Below are 18,528 nucleotides of genomic sequence, written 5' to 3'. Positions count from 1 at the left end.
CCCACTATAGAAATGGGACATTAAAATGATTTTTTCTGTCTATAAAGAATTAATAAGGCTCCCTAGGATAACTCTTCACTTAGTTATTCTTTATTTAATTATTAACACCTCAAATAAAATTCATAGAACACTCAGTGAGAAGTGTCTTAGACACATTTGCCAAATGAAATGTAAATAGAAGTTTAGACAAGATTATATATTCTTTCATTAAGAATTGAATGACATTTCCCCAAATCTCATATATTTACATTCTACAATTATTTTTGCTTAATTACGTATTCTTTAGAGACCTGGTCTTTCATTCTCCAGAAAGGTAGAGAAAATTATTTTTTTTACTATTTATTGAAATTGTTTTATGAGACAACTGAATCATTTCAATTGTTCATAAAAAATTTTCTGTTGCATTTGAATTGTAGTAGCTATAATTAACTGATGAAAGTTTAAATACATATTTAAATTACTTATATGTACCATAATTGTTGACATCCATGAGTCAGCACTAGTATTTTATGACAAAAACTGCTAAATGTCACCAGTTCATTTTTTCAGGTCAATAATGTGAAAATGATTGTAATTATTGCAATAAATATTTATAGATTAAGCTATATTTCAATAAGCAGAGCAATTCAAGTATATGAAAAGACAACATGAAGTACTCATAAATCTCCCTTCTAGATTTAGAATTATAATCAATAATTTTGTCCCCCCCTTATAGTTATACTTTATGGTTGGACAAATGAAAGTTAGATTCCCCAACTTAACACTTTAGTTTAGGATTCTGTTAATTTTCACTGAAAGAACAACTTCAAATACTAAAGTCATAGAGAATAAATGAGCAAATATGGATTTCACCAGAAACTTGAATTTAGAGTTATGACTTTAATGCACTTAACTACTCCAGTCAAAAGCTTAGGTAGGTAACTATGAACAGGCAGGTAATTATGTTTTTTAAAGAGTATGAATATTTCATCAAATTCTAAATAGAAAGCATTATGTAAGAAAATCAGAAAGATTACAGAAAATTAACTCAACATACTGTTTGTGCATGTGTATATTTGCAAGTGTTGCTTTCAAAAGATTCCCAGGAGAAAGAATAGTGTCTTCCATCCCTATTTATTCTTAGATGATTGTTTAATAGTGAAGTCAGTTTATATTTGAAGACATTTCGAATAATCCTATTAAAAACCAATTCAAACAATGTGGCTCATGTTTAACTCTTCAGTTATTTATCCATTAATCTCTCTAAGTGCTTCCTTCCTTAACACAGCTGTAGTTCAAGAGGTGGCCAGCAGTTGGCCTCCATTTCTGTGGATTTTCATGAACGCCCAGATTTCTTTGCAAACTTTTTAAATGTTGTGTGCCTAAACAACTTTTTTATAACTTAAGAGCTCATAAAAAGCTTTCAAAAGTAGTCCAAAAGAAACAAATTTTCTTTTAAAAATAAAAACCAAACAAAAGGAAGCCACACACACTGTAAAGATGTTCTCTGCAAAGCATTCTGTTCAGCAGATTTGAAATGTCTCCATAGGGATCAAGAACCACTAGGTTTGTTAGCAACAGTTGAGAACTCATAATAGGTTGGTTAAAAGCCAATAGTGACAGCCATGAGGAAATCTTTAGAGTAGACTAGGAGTGGCTGAGATACCAGGCACTAGGCCTTCCCTAGTCTCCCCATTCCATTTATTTGGAATGCCTTCAACTGTACCATACAATCAATTGTTCAAAAGTCTCAATGCTTAGTCCTCTCTTCTTTTCTCCTTTTATTCTCCCCTCTAAACACTGCAATCCTACTATGTTTACGGCAACAATTCACAAATCTACATCTCTGTTTCAGTTACATCACCCAATCTCCAACAGCTAACTGAAATATTTCCAACCAGGATATGCCATCATTATCTCATGCACACATACAAAACAAACTTATTCATCTTTATCAAACCAATTCTCCCTTTCAGTTTTCTTGGCTTTGTTAACATCAATCCCATTTTTCTCGTGACCAGGACTCAAAACCATAGGAGCAACTATGAACTCCCTGATGACCTCTATTACCCACATTCAGTTGGTTCATGTGGCAGATTGCATTTTTCACAGATGGCCACCACATTATCTCCCATCCACATATACAATTACAGTATGATCTTGCCACTTTGCCATCAAAAGGTGGATTGAATCGGGCTGGTCAAGAGACTCACTTATAACCAAAGGAATATGGCTGAAGCAATGCCATGGACCTTCGAAGGCTAAGTCAGAAAAGACCATAGAGCTTCTTCTTGGTTCTCTTGGAATATTCCCTCTGAGGGAAGCCTGCTGCCATATAAGAATTTCATCTACCTCAAGACTGTTATGCTAAGTGAGAGGCCACATGTAGTCCCAAACTAGGCCCAGTTGTGTAGCTATCCCCACTAAGGTGCCAAAAATGTGAGTGAAGCTGTTTTGGATCCCTTGTGACCAGTTCATCTGACAGCTGAATGTCACCAATTGAACTCAATAAATACCCGGAAGAGAATCGTCCAGCTGAGCCCTGCCCTAATTCTTAACACACAAAATCATGAAATGTAATAAAATGCACTCACGGCTTTCCTTCTAGGCATTCAATATATCATGTGTGCAGCTGTTAGTATTAATACATGGCGCCAAATGTTAACTAAAACACCACATCTTTGTCTCCATTCCCAGAGCCATCATCAAAGAGGAAGCCCTCATCATCTCAGATCCAGACTGTTACAACTGATTCCAGATTCTCCTCACTATAATCTGTCATTACAATCTATCTAACCTAAAACTTCCAACCGAAAAACTACTTTTACCCCCACCAACCTCACAACCAACATCAATCTTATAATGCTTTACATCTGTAGGAAATTCTACATGCAAAAGGGTCTTCACAAATATCTGTTTTATTTGATCCATATAGCAAAAGCAAGAGATCTGCCAATACAGCAAATATTCTTATCCTCACTTTAGAAATAAAGATATCAAAGGTTAGGCGGTTAACTTTTGTATAATCTCAGAGTGAATAAATGGAATGGATATACACAGACCTAAGAGCTTGAGTCACAGATCACTGCTATTCCTCTATTCTGTGATGCCTCCTATGATCCATTTTGATCAAAAATGTTTGCTGTCTCTCTCCATCCTAAATACAGCAATCTACCTTCAAGGTACTCCATAATTTGGCCTCAATCTATCCGCTTGTCTGGTATGTCTTACTAACCCCACCACCAGCACCACCGCTACAGGAAAGCTGGCTTATTTATTCACCTAACAATAAGCCATGCTGATTCTAGCCTCTAAACACTTACACACTATGTTTTCTCCTCCTACCTACTTAAACCTTGGTCATGCATTAGCATAAGTTCCACCCGCTCCATGAAGCCCTACCAGCCTACTCCTTTTGTTTTCACTCTCTGATGTTCCTATAGAATTTACAAATTTCACCCAAAATTTGACAGTTTTATCTTGTTCCAATATGTTGGTCTTACGTTCCAGCGTGGTATTCAGTCAACACACACCCAGACAGTGATGCTGGGTGCTTACAGCCAGTGTCTGTTCGTTCTGGCCAGTCAGTGCTCATTACACATCTTTTGTTAAATATTATGAATTTCATCTCTGCTTATTTCCCAAACTAAACCATAAGCTCTGTAATAACGGGAACCTTGTCTTATAAAAAAGTATTGTATCTTCCAAACCATGCACAGTACTAAGCACACATCTAATATTCAATATATATTTGTTAACTGATTTGAAGGGAGTGGAGTATATGCTATCTTGTGAGAAAAAAATATTCAAAAGTCATGTCTACACTAGAAACAAAGAGTTGAAAAGATAAAATATTTTCAAGGTCAGCAGTTTAATGTCAGGGACATTTTTTTAAAAGTATCATTTAAAGACATTTTGTGCAGCCCATAACTGCCAAAATGTTTTATAAGTGTTTTTACCAGGAGTGTGAAAAAAAAAAGTTTCAAAAATATTCAAGGAATAGATGTCTTGAAAGCCCAAAATAAAATGTTTGCTGAGGCTACAAGGCTGGCAGTACTCTGCTTCATTTCAAAAAGTTTCCAGGCAATGGAAATGTTTTCCTGGAAAATACTACCTTTTATTTAGAGAACACTTGACATGAACACTTAGTCATTAAGTAATTTAAGGTTTCCTCACAAGCTCTTTGGAGGAAATCTATTATATGAATGAATGAAATTATCAGTAACTATAATGTCAAAAAAAATACATTTGGCGAAATATATAAAATGTATCTTTTTCCAAGTAAGAGGAAAAAAATCTTGTACTTCTTGATCTACTTATTATTCTTTTAAATTTTTCTATAAGATAAAATTATAAAGAAAAGAGAAAATCCTGAAGTGTTTCTTCCTGAAGTGTAACACGTACAACTCCAAAAAACTGCAGGGCTTATTTTATTCGAAATGCCAAGTAATTTTCAAACAAACATAATGTTCATTTCATCCAATGAAAAGAAATAGTAATTTCAAAGTTATTTTTAGCAAAATCTTTTGAGTTTTCTTCAAATCACCTTTCAATGAGAGAGCACCTCAGTTTGGACATTTCACTCAATCATCTGTGGTAAATCATACAATGAAACCTAAGAAAACAATTTCTTCCAAGACTTTTGTAGTCAACCAAGTCTGATCCTTTTAAACATCAACAGACACAACTAAATTCTACTCCAAGCACATGGTTTGTACATTTAGTCTTTTCAAAATGTATACAAAATGATATTTGTTTTACCTGTTTAGTATTTCAGTGAGTTTCACAAAACCAGTATAAGCCAGTTCAAATGCTCCTCTGTGCCTGGACTGTAAAAGGTGTTGTTTAAAGTAATCTCCTATTTCTTTTACCTTAAAAAAAAAATGAAAAACAATGTTGAATTTATGCTTACATTTATGGATATATTTATAGCAGTAATATCATTTGGAACCCAGGTCCATCCCGTTAGCACTTACCATGTAACAGGTAATGTTTTAAGCATTTTTGTAACATCTCATTTAATCCTCACAATAATTCCATGAAATAAATACCTATCATTAACCCTACTTCACAATGGGGAAATTGAGGCCCAGAAAGACTAAGAAACTTATCCAAGGTCACAAAGCAGAAAGCAGTGTGCTCCCGTATGACCCAGGCAGTCTGGCTCCAGAGTCAACCATTGGTACCCGCTGCATTAGCACTGCCTCTCTCTGCTAGCTTCACAAACCTTAATGTGTCATTTGTTAGCTCAATCATTAAACCTCAACAGCAAACTGCACAAAGTGACAATACTTACACACAGAGGTCTAGGTGAAATAATTACCATTTTTTCCCTCTTTCTAAATTTTTTTTTATTGTGGTAAAACACATGTAACAAAATTTACCATTTTAACCATTTTTAAGTGCACAGTTCAGTAGCATTAAGGACATTCCACAATCTTAAGCAACCATCACCGTCATGCATTTACAAAAGTTTTCATCTGCCTAAACAGAAACTCCATACCTATTAAACAGTAACTACTACACATAAATGTTAATGATAATGCAAGATTTAGTGTACAGGGCCTCTTGAAAAACTAACAGGCTTCACTTTGAGTCAGAACCATGGAATTTGCCAGAATGCCACCCAATCGCTTTACTACATGTTGTCTTTCTCCACACAAGACTAGACAAATAACAAACATGACCATTAATTTTATTTTTATATTTTTTAGAGATGGGGGTCTTGCTGTGTTTCCTAGGCTAAGGTGCAGTGGCTATTCAGAGGTGCAATCATGCATACCACAGTCTCCAACTCCTGGGCTCAAGCAATCCTCCTGCCTCAGCCTCAGAGAAGCTGGGACTACAGGCGTGTGTCATCATAGCCTGCCAGACTATTTTAAAGAAAACTGACAATTCATTTTTCATTAACATTTTGAATAGAATTAACCGTTAGGCTGATTGGGCTTTTATACCATTAGATTTGGTAGTTACTGGATTCAGAAAATATAGATCTTTTACAAAACTCAGGAGCAAAGCTAGAATGGGCTATCTCTTGATCCAGGTCTCCCCAGCAGATCACAGTATGGCGAAAGGCAAGCTGTCCCAAAATATCCCAAATATGCTTACCCAGAAACATCTTCTACGTCAGCATAGGGATTAGATTAGTGTTCTGCACACATTACAGATGATAAACTGTAGGAAGAGTAAACATGTGACCATGGGCCAGTGTCTCAATTTTCTCATTTACAAACTGGGCATAATAACAGTATTAGCACACAGGTTGTTGTATTAAAATGAGTTAATAAATTGAAAAATTACCTTTTTGAACTTTTTGTTTTTAGTACATAAAAATGCAACTGCTTTTTATATATTTATCTTATATTCACTCATCTTACTAAACTCTATTGTTTTAATTTGTAGATTATAGAGTCTATGAAAGTAATATCACCTGCAAACAGTAAGAGTTTTGTTTTTTCCTTTCATATCTTTATACTTCTCATTTCCTCTTACTTTGTTGTGCTGGCTAAGGACTCTAGAATAGAGCTTAATAGAAGTTGTGATAGCAGGAATCCTTGTCTTGCTCCTGATTTTAAGTGGATTTTTAAAAAAACAATTCACTATTATATATGGTGCTTGCTTGTTCTGTTTTTGTAGGTATGTATGAAGTTAAGGAAGTTTTTGGATCATACAGTAGTCCTATTTGTAGTTTTCTGAGGAACTTCCATACTATTCTCCATAGTAGCTGTACTAGTTTACACTCCCACCAACAGTGTATAAGAGTTCCCTCTTCTCCATATCCTCACCAGTATTTGTTGTTTTTCCTCTTTTTGATAATAGCCACTCAAAGTGGGGTGAGATTAATACCTCATTTTGGTTTTGATTTGCATTTCCTTGATGATTAGTGATGTACATTTTTCATATATTTGTTGGACATTTCCTTTGAGAAATGTCTGTTCAGATCATTTACCCATTACCCATTTTTTAAGTAAAATTATTTGGTTTTTCGCTGTTGAGATGTTTGAGTCCCTTGTATATTCTGGATATTAATCCCCTGTCAGATATTTTCTCCTGTTTGGTAGGTTTCACTCTGTTGATTACTTTCTTTGCTGTGCAAAAGCTTTTTAGTTTGATATAACCCCACTGTTTATTTTTCGTTTTGTTCCCTGTGCTTTTAAGATCTTATTCATAAAAACTTTTCCCAGACCAATGTCTTGAAGCATTTCCCCAATGTTTTCTTCTAGTAGTTTTATAGTTTCAAATCTTAGATTTAGGTCTTCAATCCATTTTGAGTTGATTTTTGTATAGGGTGAGAAGTGGGGGCCTAGTTTTTTTTTGCATATGGATACCTTGGTTTTTCTAGCACCATTTATTGACGAGATGGTCCTTTCCCCAATAAACATTCTTGGTGCTATTGTCAAAAATCAGTTGGCTGTAGATACATGGATTAATTTCTGGGTTCTCTATTCTGGTCCCTTGGTCTGTGCGTCTGTTTTTATGCCAGCACCATGCTGTTTTGGTTACTTCAGCCTGTAGTATATTTTGAAGTCTGGTAGTTTGATGCCTCCAAAAAAATAATTTTTAATAAGTAATATACATCTCAGGATTTTTAAAGAAAATTAAGATAAAAACAAAAAAACAAAACACTGATTTCTGTTCTTAAAATTAAATTCTAGTCATTGTCTTTTTAAAACTAATATATCCTGCTTCTAACTTTTCATAACATCTACCTATATAAGGAAATTAACATGTTTTATGGATTTACAGGTACAAATTTCCACAGGGGAGGACAGCTACATGCCATGTCTCCAGGCATCTATATTCATCAACCAACTAATTAAGGGAGCTAAATGCTCATCCAGAGCATAAAACCCACAAAAGATAGATGTAAATACATTTTAATTTACCTTTGATCTACATAAGGTAAATTTTTAAAACATACTACTAATGTAAGATAATTAAACAACATAGTTCCTTCACCTATAAAATGGGGCTACAGCTAGAAAGTATTTCACAGGATTATTGTAAGGAATAGAAGAGATTATACATTTCGGTGTTTAGCAGAGTACCTGGCACAAACTAGAAATTGGTAAAGATCCATTTTTATTTTTATTTTGTACTATAAACTAGTAAGACTTAATCTCTAAGCTTTAATTTAACTTTTGACTCTAAGATACAGTCATTTCCAATTCCAATTTGGTTAAATGTGATATTTTACAAAAGTTTGCACTTCAGTAAAATAATGTTTTAAACTGTACACTATCCACCATAGTGGATCTCTTACTAACCCACATGAGATTTCTTCAAAGCACAAACATCATTCTCCTACACAACAACAACAACAAAAGCAATACGTTTCTGGTATTCAGATCTCATCTTACCAGAATGCTTATTCTTTGCTTTCTAGCAAATTCTTAACCATGAGCCATTTTAACTGTTGCCCTTTAGTCTGACTTTTAAAAATGAATTTTTGTCCTGTATCCCCTATTATATTTCTAAGCCCTTTGAAGTCAGAGAAGCACATGTTATACACTCCTTTATGTTCCCACAACACCCTTGTAGTAAGGCAGTCAATAAATAGGTGACTAAATGATGTGGTTACATGCTCAACTACATTTCAAAGCTTAAAAATGGTAACTTGCATCCAGCACAATTCAATGCTTATTCATAATTTCTAAAAAATAAACATTAGCAAAAAACAAATACAAAAGGCAATTTAAGACTTATGAATGTTAACAATGTACATCCCATTTGTAGTCCATTACAGAAAATCTAAAACAGTAACAAAAACGCTGACAGAATGTATCAACACAGTGAGTCCTATACATCATGAAAGTTACAACAGAATCTAAAGTAGGAGTTTTAAAAAATAGCAAATTTCTAATAGTTGGAAATTATTTTTATCCAAGTCATTTCTGTGGCAATAATTACTAGAAGGGGGAAAGCAGGTATGAAAAATCTACCCAGAAGTTACTTTTTAGGAACGTTGGGGAAAATATATAAACATAAGTTGATACAGTACTCCAGGTAGAGGAAGTTATTTTAAAAAATGAGTAGGCACTGGGTATCAGATATCCCATGGAAAGAGGACCAACAAAATGTAACAAGCAAAAGCTCTACATCAGCAAAACATCAACCTTGAAACTTCAACACACACCAACTAGACAGGAAGTTGTGAGATAAGGTTGTGTGCACTGCTCACTCTTGAAGGGTCTCCTCTTACATCCCTCAAAGCTGGTTTTATCTCTGCCTCTTGTACAGGGACACTATGAAAGAACCTTTCATTATGTGATTACAGTCCAGGAGCAAACTCAGACATGCCTCTGAATGAACACATTCTCCTCTTGGAGAAACTGGGGAGAGTACAGTGCTTCACAAGAAGTGATCAAGGGAAATGAATCATTTGCTAAAAAGTTCAGTAGCAAGTCGTCTTACTGTCCTGTTGCTTGCAAAACTTTGCCTGAGTACTGGAAATAGGGAAAATTAAATTTATAGAAAAATTAAATGAGTAGTTCAGAACAAAGGCAGCACTGTGCCATGTCAGAACACAGGCTGGGAAGGAGAAGAATTGGGTTCCTGTCCCAGAGCTGCCACAAGCCACCTTTGTGATCTTGGACAAACCACGTAACATCCAAGGGCTTCAGCTACCTCTCGTCCAAGGAAGTTGGATAATATCATCTCTATGATCCTTCCAGCTCTAATAACTTGAGAATACAGCACTGAAAACTCAGAATTACAAAGGAACACCAGTTCATATATAGCAAGAAAAATCCCCAAACTGTAATCTCACTACCTGTTATAAACTATACTCATATATGTGTGATTTAAGTGGCCACCCCTTTAAATAACGGGCTGTAAAATCAGGATAGTATTCAAGGAACTCAGCTACAAAAGAAATATTCCCTGTCTTCTACATTCAAGCTACCAAATTTCAAGGTATAACACAATTGTATTACTTTTTCAAGAGTGAAGGATGAGTGGAAAAAAGTATCAGGCTGAATATCAGTATTTTAAGCTCCATGAAATCGCTTTCTTCATCCATTGAGAAAAAAATAGATCACAGGTACTATTTTGGGGAATAAGAAATCCAAGTTCCACATTTTCCCCATCACTAGGGTAGCTAGCATTCTACCTATAAGTCACTTCACTGCCTCTGTGTCTCCAGGTCTATGGTAGTCACATTCACCTAAAATGTTGACTCTTAAAACTGTAGTTCTGCCACTAGGCACAGCAGACTGAGCTTTGCCAGGGCAACTATGCCCCTGGAAGGAAGGGTACACCTCAGGTATGGCCCAACCATTCCAGCGTAAATGATGTTCTTCTCTGTCATTTATATTTTTAATTCTTAAAAGTTTTAAGGGGCCGGGCGCGGTGGCTCACGCCTGTAATCCTAGCACTCTGGGAGGCTGAGGTGGGCGGATCGTTTGAGCTCAGGAGTTCGAGACCAGCCTGAGCAAGAGCGAGACCCCACCTCTACTAAAAATAGAAAGAAATTATATGGACAGCTAAAAATATATATAGAAAAAATTAGCCGGGCATGGTGGCGCATGCCTGTAGTCCCAGCTACTCGGGAAGCTGAGACAGGAGGATCGCTTGAGCTCAGGAGCCTGAGGTTGCTGTGAGCTAGGCTGACGCCATGGCACTCACTCTAGCCTGGGCAACAGAGTGAGACTCTGTCTCAAAAAAAAAAAAAAAAAAAAAAAGTTTTAAGTACACTTAAGTACATTTAAGTATTTTTAATTTAAAGGAATTTCATGGAGTAAAATTTTATGTTTAATAGCAGGAATACTCTATTAATGTAAATAACACTAATTTTTTGATGGCTTTGGGTTTTCATTGAATAAATATTACTAAACTGTGACATTTCTTTAGTCAAAATCAGCAAGATCAAGAATAACGTTGTCCACGGAGGCCAAGGTTTCAGTGTTAGAACACTGCTATCACAAATACTCTTCATCCCTCAGTCATTAGTTTCTTCTTACATCTATGCATGTGAGGTTACCACATGAATGGCAACATGGAAAAATGACTAGACCTCATTAGAATGGAAACTAATGTTTCACAGAAAAAAATGGCCAGAATTCTTTCTTTTCTTTTTCTTTTTTAACCAGGGAAATGTCCAGAGGATTCTATTTTTTATTCAAGGAAATAGTCATTGGAGGAATTCTTTGGTTTATAAAAGCCTGTCTTTTTGTTATTACTGTTATTTGTTTATTTTATAAACATCTCTTATCTAAAATTAATTCCCTATTTTAACATGGTTATCCCATATAAATTAAATTAAATTCATAAGATTTAAGTGCTGTATAAAAGGTATCAAGGCAAAATGATTTTTACAGGAAGTTTTTAGGTCTTACTCAGTTACAGTAAAAGCAAAATATGTTCCCTTTTATTTGTTTTTTAAACACTATCCAACAAACCCAAAAAACTAAATGTTTTAACTTGTCCTTGGAAAGAGAAGTTGAGAAGTCAAAGGACTTTAGCACATGTTTACTTCTTAGCAAGATGGTGAACATCCGTGAAGTAATCATTAATCATAGCTGGATTCCTCAGCAAAGATGTTGGCATTGGCACTATGGCCAGTGACCAGCAATGACTGCAAGTAACTCTAGGATACTAACGCCTATTTGATTTGGAAGAGAATAAGAAACATAATGAAGCCTAAAGTGTACTGTTCGCCTTTGCCTTTCTTCATCTCAGGGCCTTGCAACATCATAAGCCCAGCTGTTAACCAGATGCAAGCACATGAGCCACAGAGTGTGAGAAAAAAAATTAGCATTATTTCCATGGAACTAGTCATGAGGTTATTACAGAAATCATCAGCATTAGCATACTACAATATTTGTTTTGTTCTTGAATATTGTAACATCCTAGGGAAAAAGTTATCTTTATTTGAAGAAGGTTAAAAATGAAAGTACATGTTATATATCTTTGCTGGAAAACAGTGGGAAATGGATTTGTTGAAACCATATGGAAAGGAAGAGGGAATCAATTAAAAACAGAAATCTAATAAATCTAAAATATTTCCAAATGAAATGCCTGTGGTAAGCTAATTTCTTGTAAACACTGCACTCGAGTCACTTGAACAGTCCCAGATGGTGAACTAACTTTGTGGTCTTAAAATAAAAGTCAGCCAAAAAAACCAAAGTGACTACAACTTTATTATCAATGTAGTGGGAAACATGAGATCCATAATCAACCAGTATGTTACCTCTTTTCCTTTGTAAAATGTAAGAGATTTGTGAAGTTTTACTAAATAGACAAGTTCAGATAGAATTTATATATGTTAGATGAAAAAATTAAAACTAAAGTAATACTACTTAAAAGGTAAGGTACATCTACAGTTATTTATATACCTTAGAAAAATAAAAATATTTCTATTACAAAAATGCCAGTTTTGAAATGTACTGCAAAGTCTAACACTCTAAATTACCATGAACTTTCTTCAGTTGGCATTTGTACTATTTTATTCAAGAAAAATTTAAAACTTTTTTTTAAGTTGGGTTATAAAGAAAAGCTTGTGATTTATGCATTGAGTAGAAATTATACCTGGTGGAATAAACATCTACCTTACCTGCTCCACTGTTAATAATCCATCAGAAGATTCTGGCACAAATCTCATGGGTAGAAGCTGGCACAGTGTGCCTAAAAGTAAAGCGACTTCCTTCATACTTCTCCAACAACATACCAGCACCATCTGAGCAGTTACATCACATGTTTTTCCTTCTTTATCTTAAAAAAAAAATGTTACAACACTAGACACTCTTGATTACTCACATCCCAGGTTTCTTAGAACAAGCTTATTCATAATTTCCCCAAGAATAATCTGCTTGAACAAACCAATTTGTCATATGTCATATTTATTCAGGAGAAAAAGCTAACATTTATCAAGCATGTGTTAGAAAGAATCATGCTAAGTATTTTTTTAATTTATTATTTTCTAAATAAATTTAAAAATAAAACACAATATTATTTCAAACCTTAAGTCTAAACTTTGAAAATCAGAAACAAACTCTGCCTCTTTGTCATCCATAAAGTATTATATGGATGACTATAACAAATATACTTATTTTTTATTTTGGTGAGGATGGCTGCTATATCAGTAAAGGAGTAGGATAGAACTTTTAAAATCAAAGGAAAATACAAATCTTCTTTAAAATTATCTTTAACTCGCATGGTCGGTAAGATACAATTACCCTTACTTACACTCTTATTCTAGTTTTCGGAGTATGTTAGTATGACATAAAAAAAATCCAAGATAAACTATTAAATTGAAAAGGCAAGTTGACAAGATGATATTTATAATATAACCCCATTTGTATTTTTAAAAAGCCCACTAAACTAAAAGAGTAGGTGTACATATACATAAATACACAGCAAAGGTATAAAAAATATACTGTATACCGAAGAGAGAAAACATGGAATTGGGGAGGAAACAGAAGAAGACTTTAATTTGTTTTTAATTCATATTTACCTCTAAACTACTACAATAGATATATATGTTATTTTATTTAATTTAAAAAGTACATAAGAACAAAGAGAACTTTTCATAAGACAACATCCCCATCTAGTGGAGAATGCAGAACATGTAATAAATCACTAAGAAATTACTGCTTCTGATGACTTCTTACAGCACTACAGAAAATTCAATAACAACAACTAATCATAAAACAAGCTGTAAGAACTCGAATTCTGGAAGCTTGGTACAACAAAGCAGCTCTCATTTTACTAAGCAATAAGGTTTTTTTCCTTTAAAAAGCTGCTTGACTTCAAGAACTCCCATAGCAGACAATGAACCATACTGCTAGAAAAAGTTGACTGCTGCCCAAACCCAGGTTTATTGTGTATTACTGCTCTTCTATCACCTGGGCTGTCAAGGCAGGTTTTAGCACTCAAAGACTATTTGTTGTAGCACATTATATGCTGCACTGGCTTGATGCAGTGGCACAATCATAGCTCACTGCAGCCTTGAACTACTGACCTCAAGCGATCCTCCTGCCTTGGCCTCCCAGAGTGCTAGGATTACAACCATGAGCAGCCATGGCACCCAGCTTTTTCTGGTAAGTCTTATAAATTCATTTCTAAAACCAAATCATCCCCTAAACCAAATTTTAATGAAACTTTATTTTCTAGAAATGTTCTGTACAGATCTGCAGCCTCTAATTTACTATATAAAATAGACATTCTGTACATTTTACTTTACTTAAACACATGATAATATCAATTTTAGACATACGTTACCTTTGATTTCTGCAGAAGTATCAATTTTTGACACGGTGAAACTCAAGTCCTTCAAATCAAAGCTATCACATTCTTTCAATATTTTGGCTTGGCTGAAGTAATCATTAGTATCTCGTGGCTGAATCTCATTCAGAATCATGTGTAAACGGCTTGCTGACTCTAAGAGTAAGAAACGAGAGTACATGAAATCCCAGTTCCACATCACATGCAGATTTCCCTTGGAGTTATTTGCTCTCAAAAATCATGTAATTTTCAATACTTGATAATTAGCTCTATTAGAAGGGACTCACAGGGTGGATAACGTGAAAATCATTTGTACAGGGACTGTATGATGCTTGAGTGTACTTTTAAAATATGGTAATTTAGACTGAAGATATGACCCAAAAAAAACCCAACTGAAACTGTCATAGGATAAAGGCTGCCATCTCATTTATGTTGCTTTTTTCTTAAAGAGTGTTGTCTAAGAATCTCAAATACAGTGCTCAATCATGTCAAAGAAGTGCAGTAAGCTTCAATATATTTTGTTTTAAGAGGTCGTTTCCCTATCTACAATATAAGATATCAAGGCTTAAAGATAAAAAGGTAAAAAGACAAAAAAAAAAAAAAAAAACTCATCAATAATGGATACAATCTTTTATAGCACAAGAATATCACAAAGAATCCATATTTAGCTTCAGAATACATTATATAATATACAGATTGCTTGCTTGCTTTTTGTAGAAATGGGGTCTTGCTATGTTGCCCAGGCTGGCCTCAAACTCTGGGCTCAAACAATCCTCCCACCTCGGACTCCCAAGTAGCTGGGATGACAGGTGCACGCCACCACACCAAACTCTTATACTGCTAAGTATAATCTACAGTCCTAGTAGTACAATAAACTTCATTTTTATTCCCTAAGCAGTCACTGGATTAGAAGATGTAAGCCCCATGAATGTAACACTTTGTTCACTGCTGCGTTACCAGTGCCTGTAACAGAAACTGGCTCATGGTAGAGGTTCAGTAACATGGATTGAAGGAATGAATGGATGGCTAGGTAATAAGGAGTTAGCCAGGCTCAGATTTTTAAAAAAACAGCAACAGGAATAATCGGAAATCAATTAACAAATCAAAGAACAGGTATCTACTACTGTACACCTATTATTTATGGTTACATTTTAAGTGTTAATACTATGGGAAATACAAAGGCTCAAATTATTTAATACTATCATGAAGATTCGACCAACATCTTATGTTCATTTGTTGCCTCCCTGAAATTTTGCCAAAAACACATTTCAACAACCTCGAAAAAGTAACAACGGCCCAAAAAGAAATTATGCAAAGATCAAGAAAAAACGAGAAAAGATCAGAGAATAAAATTTTAAGAATCCTATCCATTCATTTTAAGGCTTTCAGGGGAAGCAAAGAGAAAGCAGAGTTAAAGAAAAGTGTGAGCCAAAGACAGTTTTTGAGACCATCTGATCTTTTAAAACTCTTTAATACCAAACAGAATGTTAGCATGCTCTGCAGGATCTACCCACAAGAGTGACAGAAATATTAAAGATTTCTTGGGCTGGGTACAGTGGCTCACACCTGTAACCCTAGTACTCTGGGAGGCCGAGGCAGGAGAATTGCTTGAGGTCAGGAGTTCAAGACCAGTCTGAGCAAGAGCAAGACCCCTGTCTCTACTAAAAATGGAAAAAATTAGCAAAGCATGATCGCATGAGCATATATCCCAGCTACTTGGGAGGCTGAGGCAGGAGAATCGCTTGAGCCCAGGAGTTGGAGGTTGCAGTGAGTTACAATGATGACACCACTACACTCTAGCCAGGGCTACAGAGCAAGACCTCTATTAAAAAAAAAAAAAAGATTTCTCATCCAGAATATACCAATACTTGCATGATTCAAACATTAGCTATAAGACTGCATGTTCCTTACTCTCATTCACTGTTTAAGAAGAAAAACTAAAATCAGTGTAAACAAATAAATAAACAAATAACTCTCTTAGTATCATGAGCCATCACCAATCTTCTGAAGCATTTTCAGTAAAAAACAAAACCTAACATTTTGTATGGAAACACATAACTCCATATCTCCACGTTCGTTACCTTTATTACCAGCTCAAGGTCTTTCAGTGTATAGTAACAATCTGTGTTTATGATACACTCAGTGTGCTTTTAATACAAGCCTCTCATTTGTGCTCCAAAATGCACTTAAAAACTTTATTTCAACACCAAATGTAAATTTATTTCATGATTTTCTGTGTGTTCAAAGGAACAGTCCATGTTAGTAGAGGTTGAGTATCCCTTATCCAAAATGCTTAGGACCAGAAGTGCTTATGATTTCAGATTTTTGGATTTGGAATGTCAACCTGTAAAATATTATAAAGTTTAATTTATCCTGGGGGAGGAGGTACCTTGTTCATCACCTGCCTTGGGAATTTTTGAGGGGGCTATTTTTTAATAGTTAGATATATTACTAAAAAGGCAGTGTTTGCTGACCTGAATCAGTGTCCATCGGGATGAGGCCTTCGGGGGATGAACTCTGAATGACTGGAGACACCACAGCAGAAAGTCTGTAGGACATCAACAGGAGCTTCTCCACCACAGGTCTCCACTCACTCACCAACTGCAGGCTGCTGCAACAAGGATATTAGGGAAATTTATACTAAAAGCAAAACCACATTTTAAAAATGGAAATTAATAGATAAAAAGAGTTGAAAGAATTTTTTTCATAGTTTACATTACACATAAAATACGTGAGACATAAAAATACACACATATATATAAATTTCTTAATCTAATCTTTTCCCTTTTCAAAAAATTGTAATAGATTTAGGAGGTACAAGTTAAATTGTTACATATATACATTGCTTAGCAGTGAAGTCTGGGCTTCACCCAGATAGTGTACACTGTAGCCTACAGGTAAGTTTTCATCCCTCACCCTTTCCCACCCTCCCCCTTTTGAGTCGCCAATGTCTACCATACCACTGTGTGCCCTTGTGTAGCCATAGTTTAGCTGCCACTTATAAATGAGAACATGCAGCATTTATTTTTCTTTTCCTGAGTTACTAAACTTAGGAGAACGGCCTCCAGTTCCATCTAAGCTGCTGCAAAAATCATTACTTCATTTTTTTCTTATTGCTGAGTAGTACTACATACACAACATATTTTCTTTATCCACTCATCAGTTGATGGGCACTTAAGCTAATTCCGTATCTTTGAGATTGTGAATTGTGCTGTGATAAACATACAAGTGTAGCTATATTTCTGATGTAATGATTTCTTTTCCTCTAGGCAGATACTCAGTACCGGGTTTGCAGGATTGAATGGTACTATTTTTACTTCTTCGAGAAATCACCATACTGATCTCCATAGAAGGTGTAGTAACTTACAATCCCAACAGCGTATATAAGTGTTCCCTTTTTACTGCACCTACACCAACATCTACTGCTTGTAGACTTTTTAATAATGGCCATTCTAATTGGAGTAAGATGGTATCTCGTTGTACTTTTAACTTACATTTCTCTGATGATTAGTGATGTCAAGCATTTTTTCATATGTTTATTGCCTATTTGTATATCTTCTTTTGAAAAATGCCTGTTTGTATCATTTGCCCACTTTTTAATGGGGTTGAGTTTTTCTTGCTGAGTTGTCCGAGTTCCCTGCAGATTCTAGATATTAGTCCTTTGTCAGACACATAGTTTACAAATATTTTCTCCCACTCTGTAGGTTGTCTATTTATTTACTTTTGATTATTTCTTCTGCTATGCAGAAGTGTTTTAGTTTAATTAAGTCCCATTTATCTATTTTTGTTTTTATTGCACTTGCTTTTAAGGTCTTAGTCATAAATTCTTTGCCTAGGCCAGTATCCAGAAGAGCTAGGTTTTCTTCTAGGATTTTTACGGTTTCAGGTCTTATACTTAAATCTTTAATCCATCTTGAGTTAATTTTTGTATATGATGAGAGATAGGGATCCAGTTTCATTCTTCTGCATAAGGCTTCCAATTTTCCCAGCACCATTTATTGAACAGTGTGTCCTTTTCCCAGTGTATGTCTTTGTCTGCTCTGTCGAAGAACAGTTGGTTGTAGGTGCCTGGTTTTATTTCCGGGTTCTCCATTGGTCTTTGTGTCTACTTTTATGTCAAAGGACCATGCTGTTTTGGTTACTATAGCCTTGTAGTATAATTTGAAGTCAGGTAATGTGATGCCTCCAGTTTTATTTCTTGCTTAGGATTGTTTTGGCTATTCAGGCTCCTTTTTGGTTCCATGTGAACTTTAGAAGTATTCTTTCTAATTCTGTGAAAAATGACATTGGTATTTTGATAAGAATTGCAACGCATCTGCAGATTTC

The 18,528-nt window shown here is 35.0% G+C and overlaps 1 protein-coding gene across 1 annotated transcript in view; it reads right to left on the bottom strand.

Annotated features, from left to right (window-relative positions):
• The window catches only part of THADA (THADA armadillo repeat containing), a 307,357-nt gene that overhangs the window by 254,976 nt on the left and 33,853 nt on the right, over nt 1-18,528 (bottom strand). Inside the window, exons 20-23 of the mRNA XM_069494327.1 lie at nt 16,677-16,813; nt 14,200-14,358; nt 12,533-12,690; nt 4,741-4,850 (exon numbers count right to left, since the gene is read on the bottom strand). Coding sequence (XP_069350428.1) covers nt 4,741-4,850; nt 12,533-12,690; nt 14,200-14,358; nt 16,677-16,813 — 564 coding nt within the window. The remainder of the gene's footprint in view (nt 1-4,740; nt 4,851-12,532; nt 12,691-14,199; nt 14,359-16,676; nt 16,814-18,528) is intronic.

Source organism: Eulemur rufifrons, chromosome 19 (assembly GCF_041146395.1).
Source record: "Eulemur rufifrons isolate Redbay chromosome 19, OSU_ERuf_1, whole genome shotgun sequence".
Classification (NCBI taxonomy): Eukaryota; Metazoa; Chordata; class Mammalia; order Primates; family Lemuridae; genus Eulemur; species Eulemur rufifrons.
Note: the sequence above shows the minus strand (reverse complement) of the source record. Positions and strands in the feature narration are given on the sequence as shown.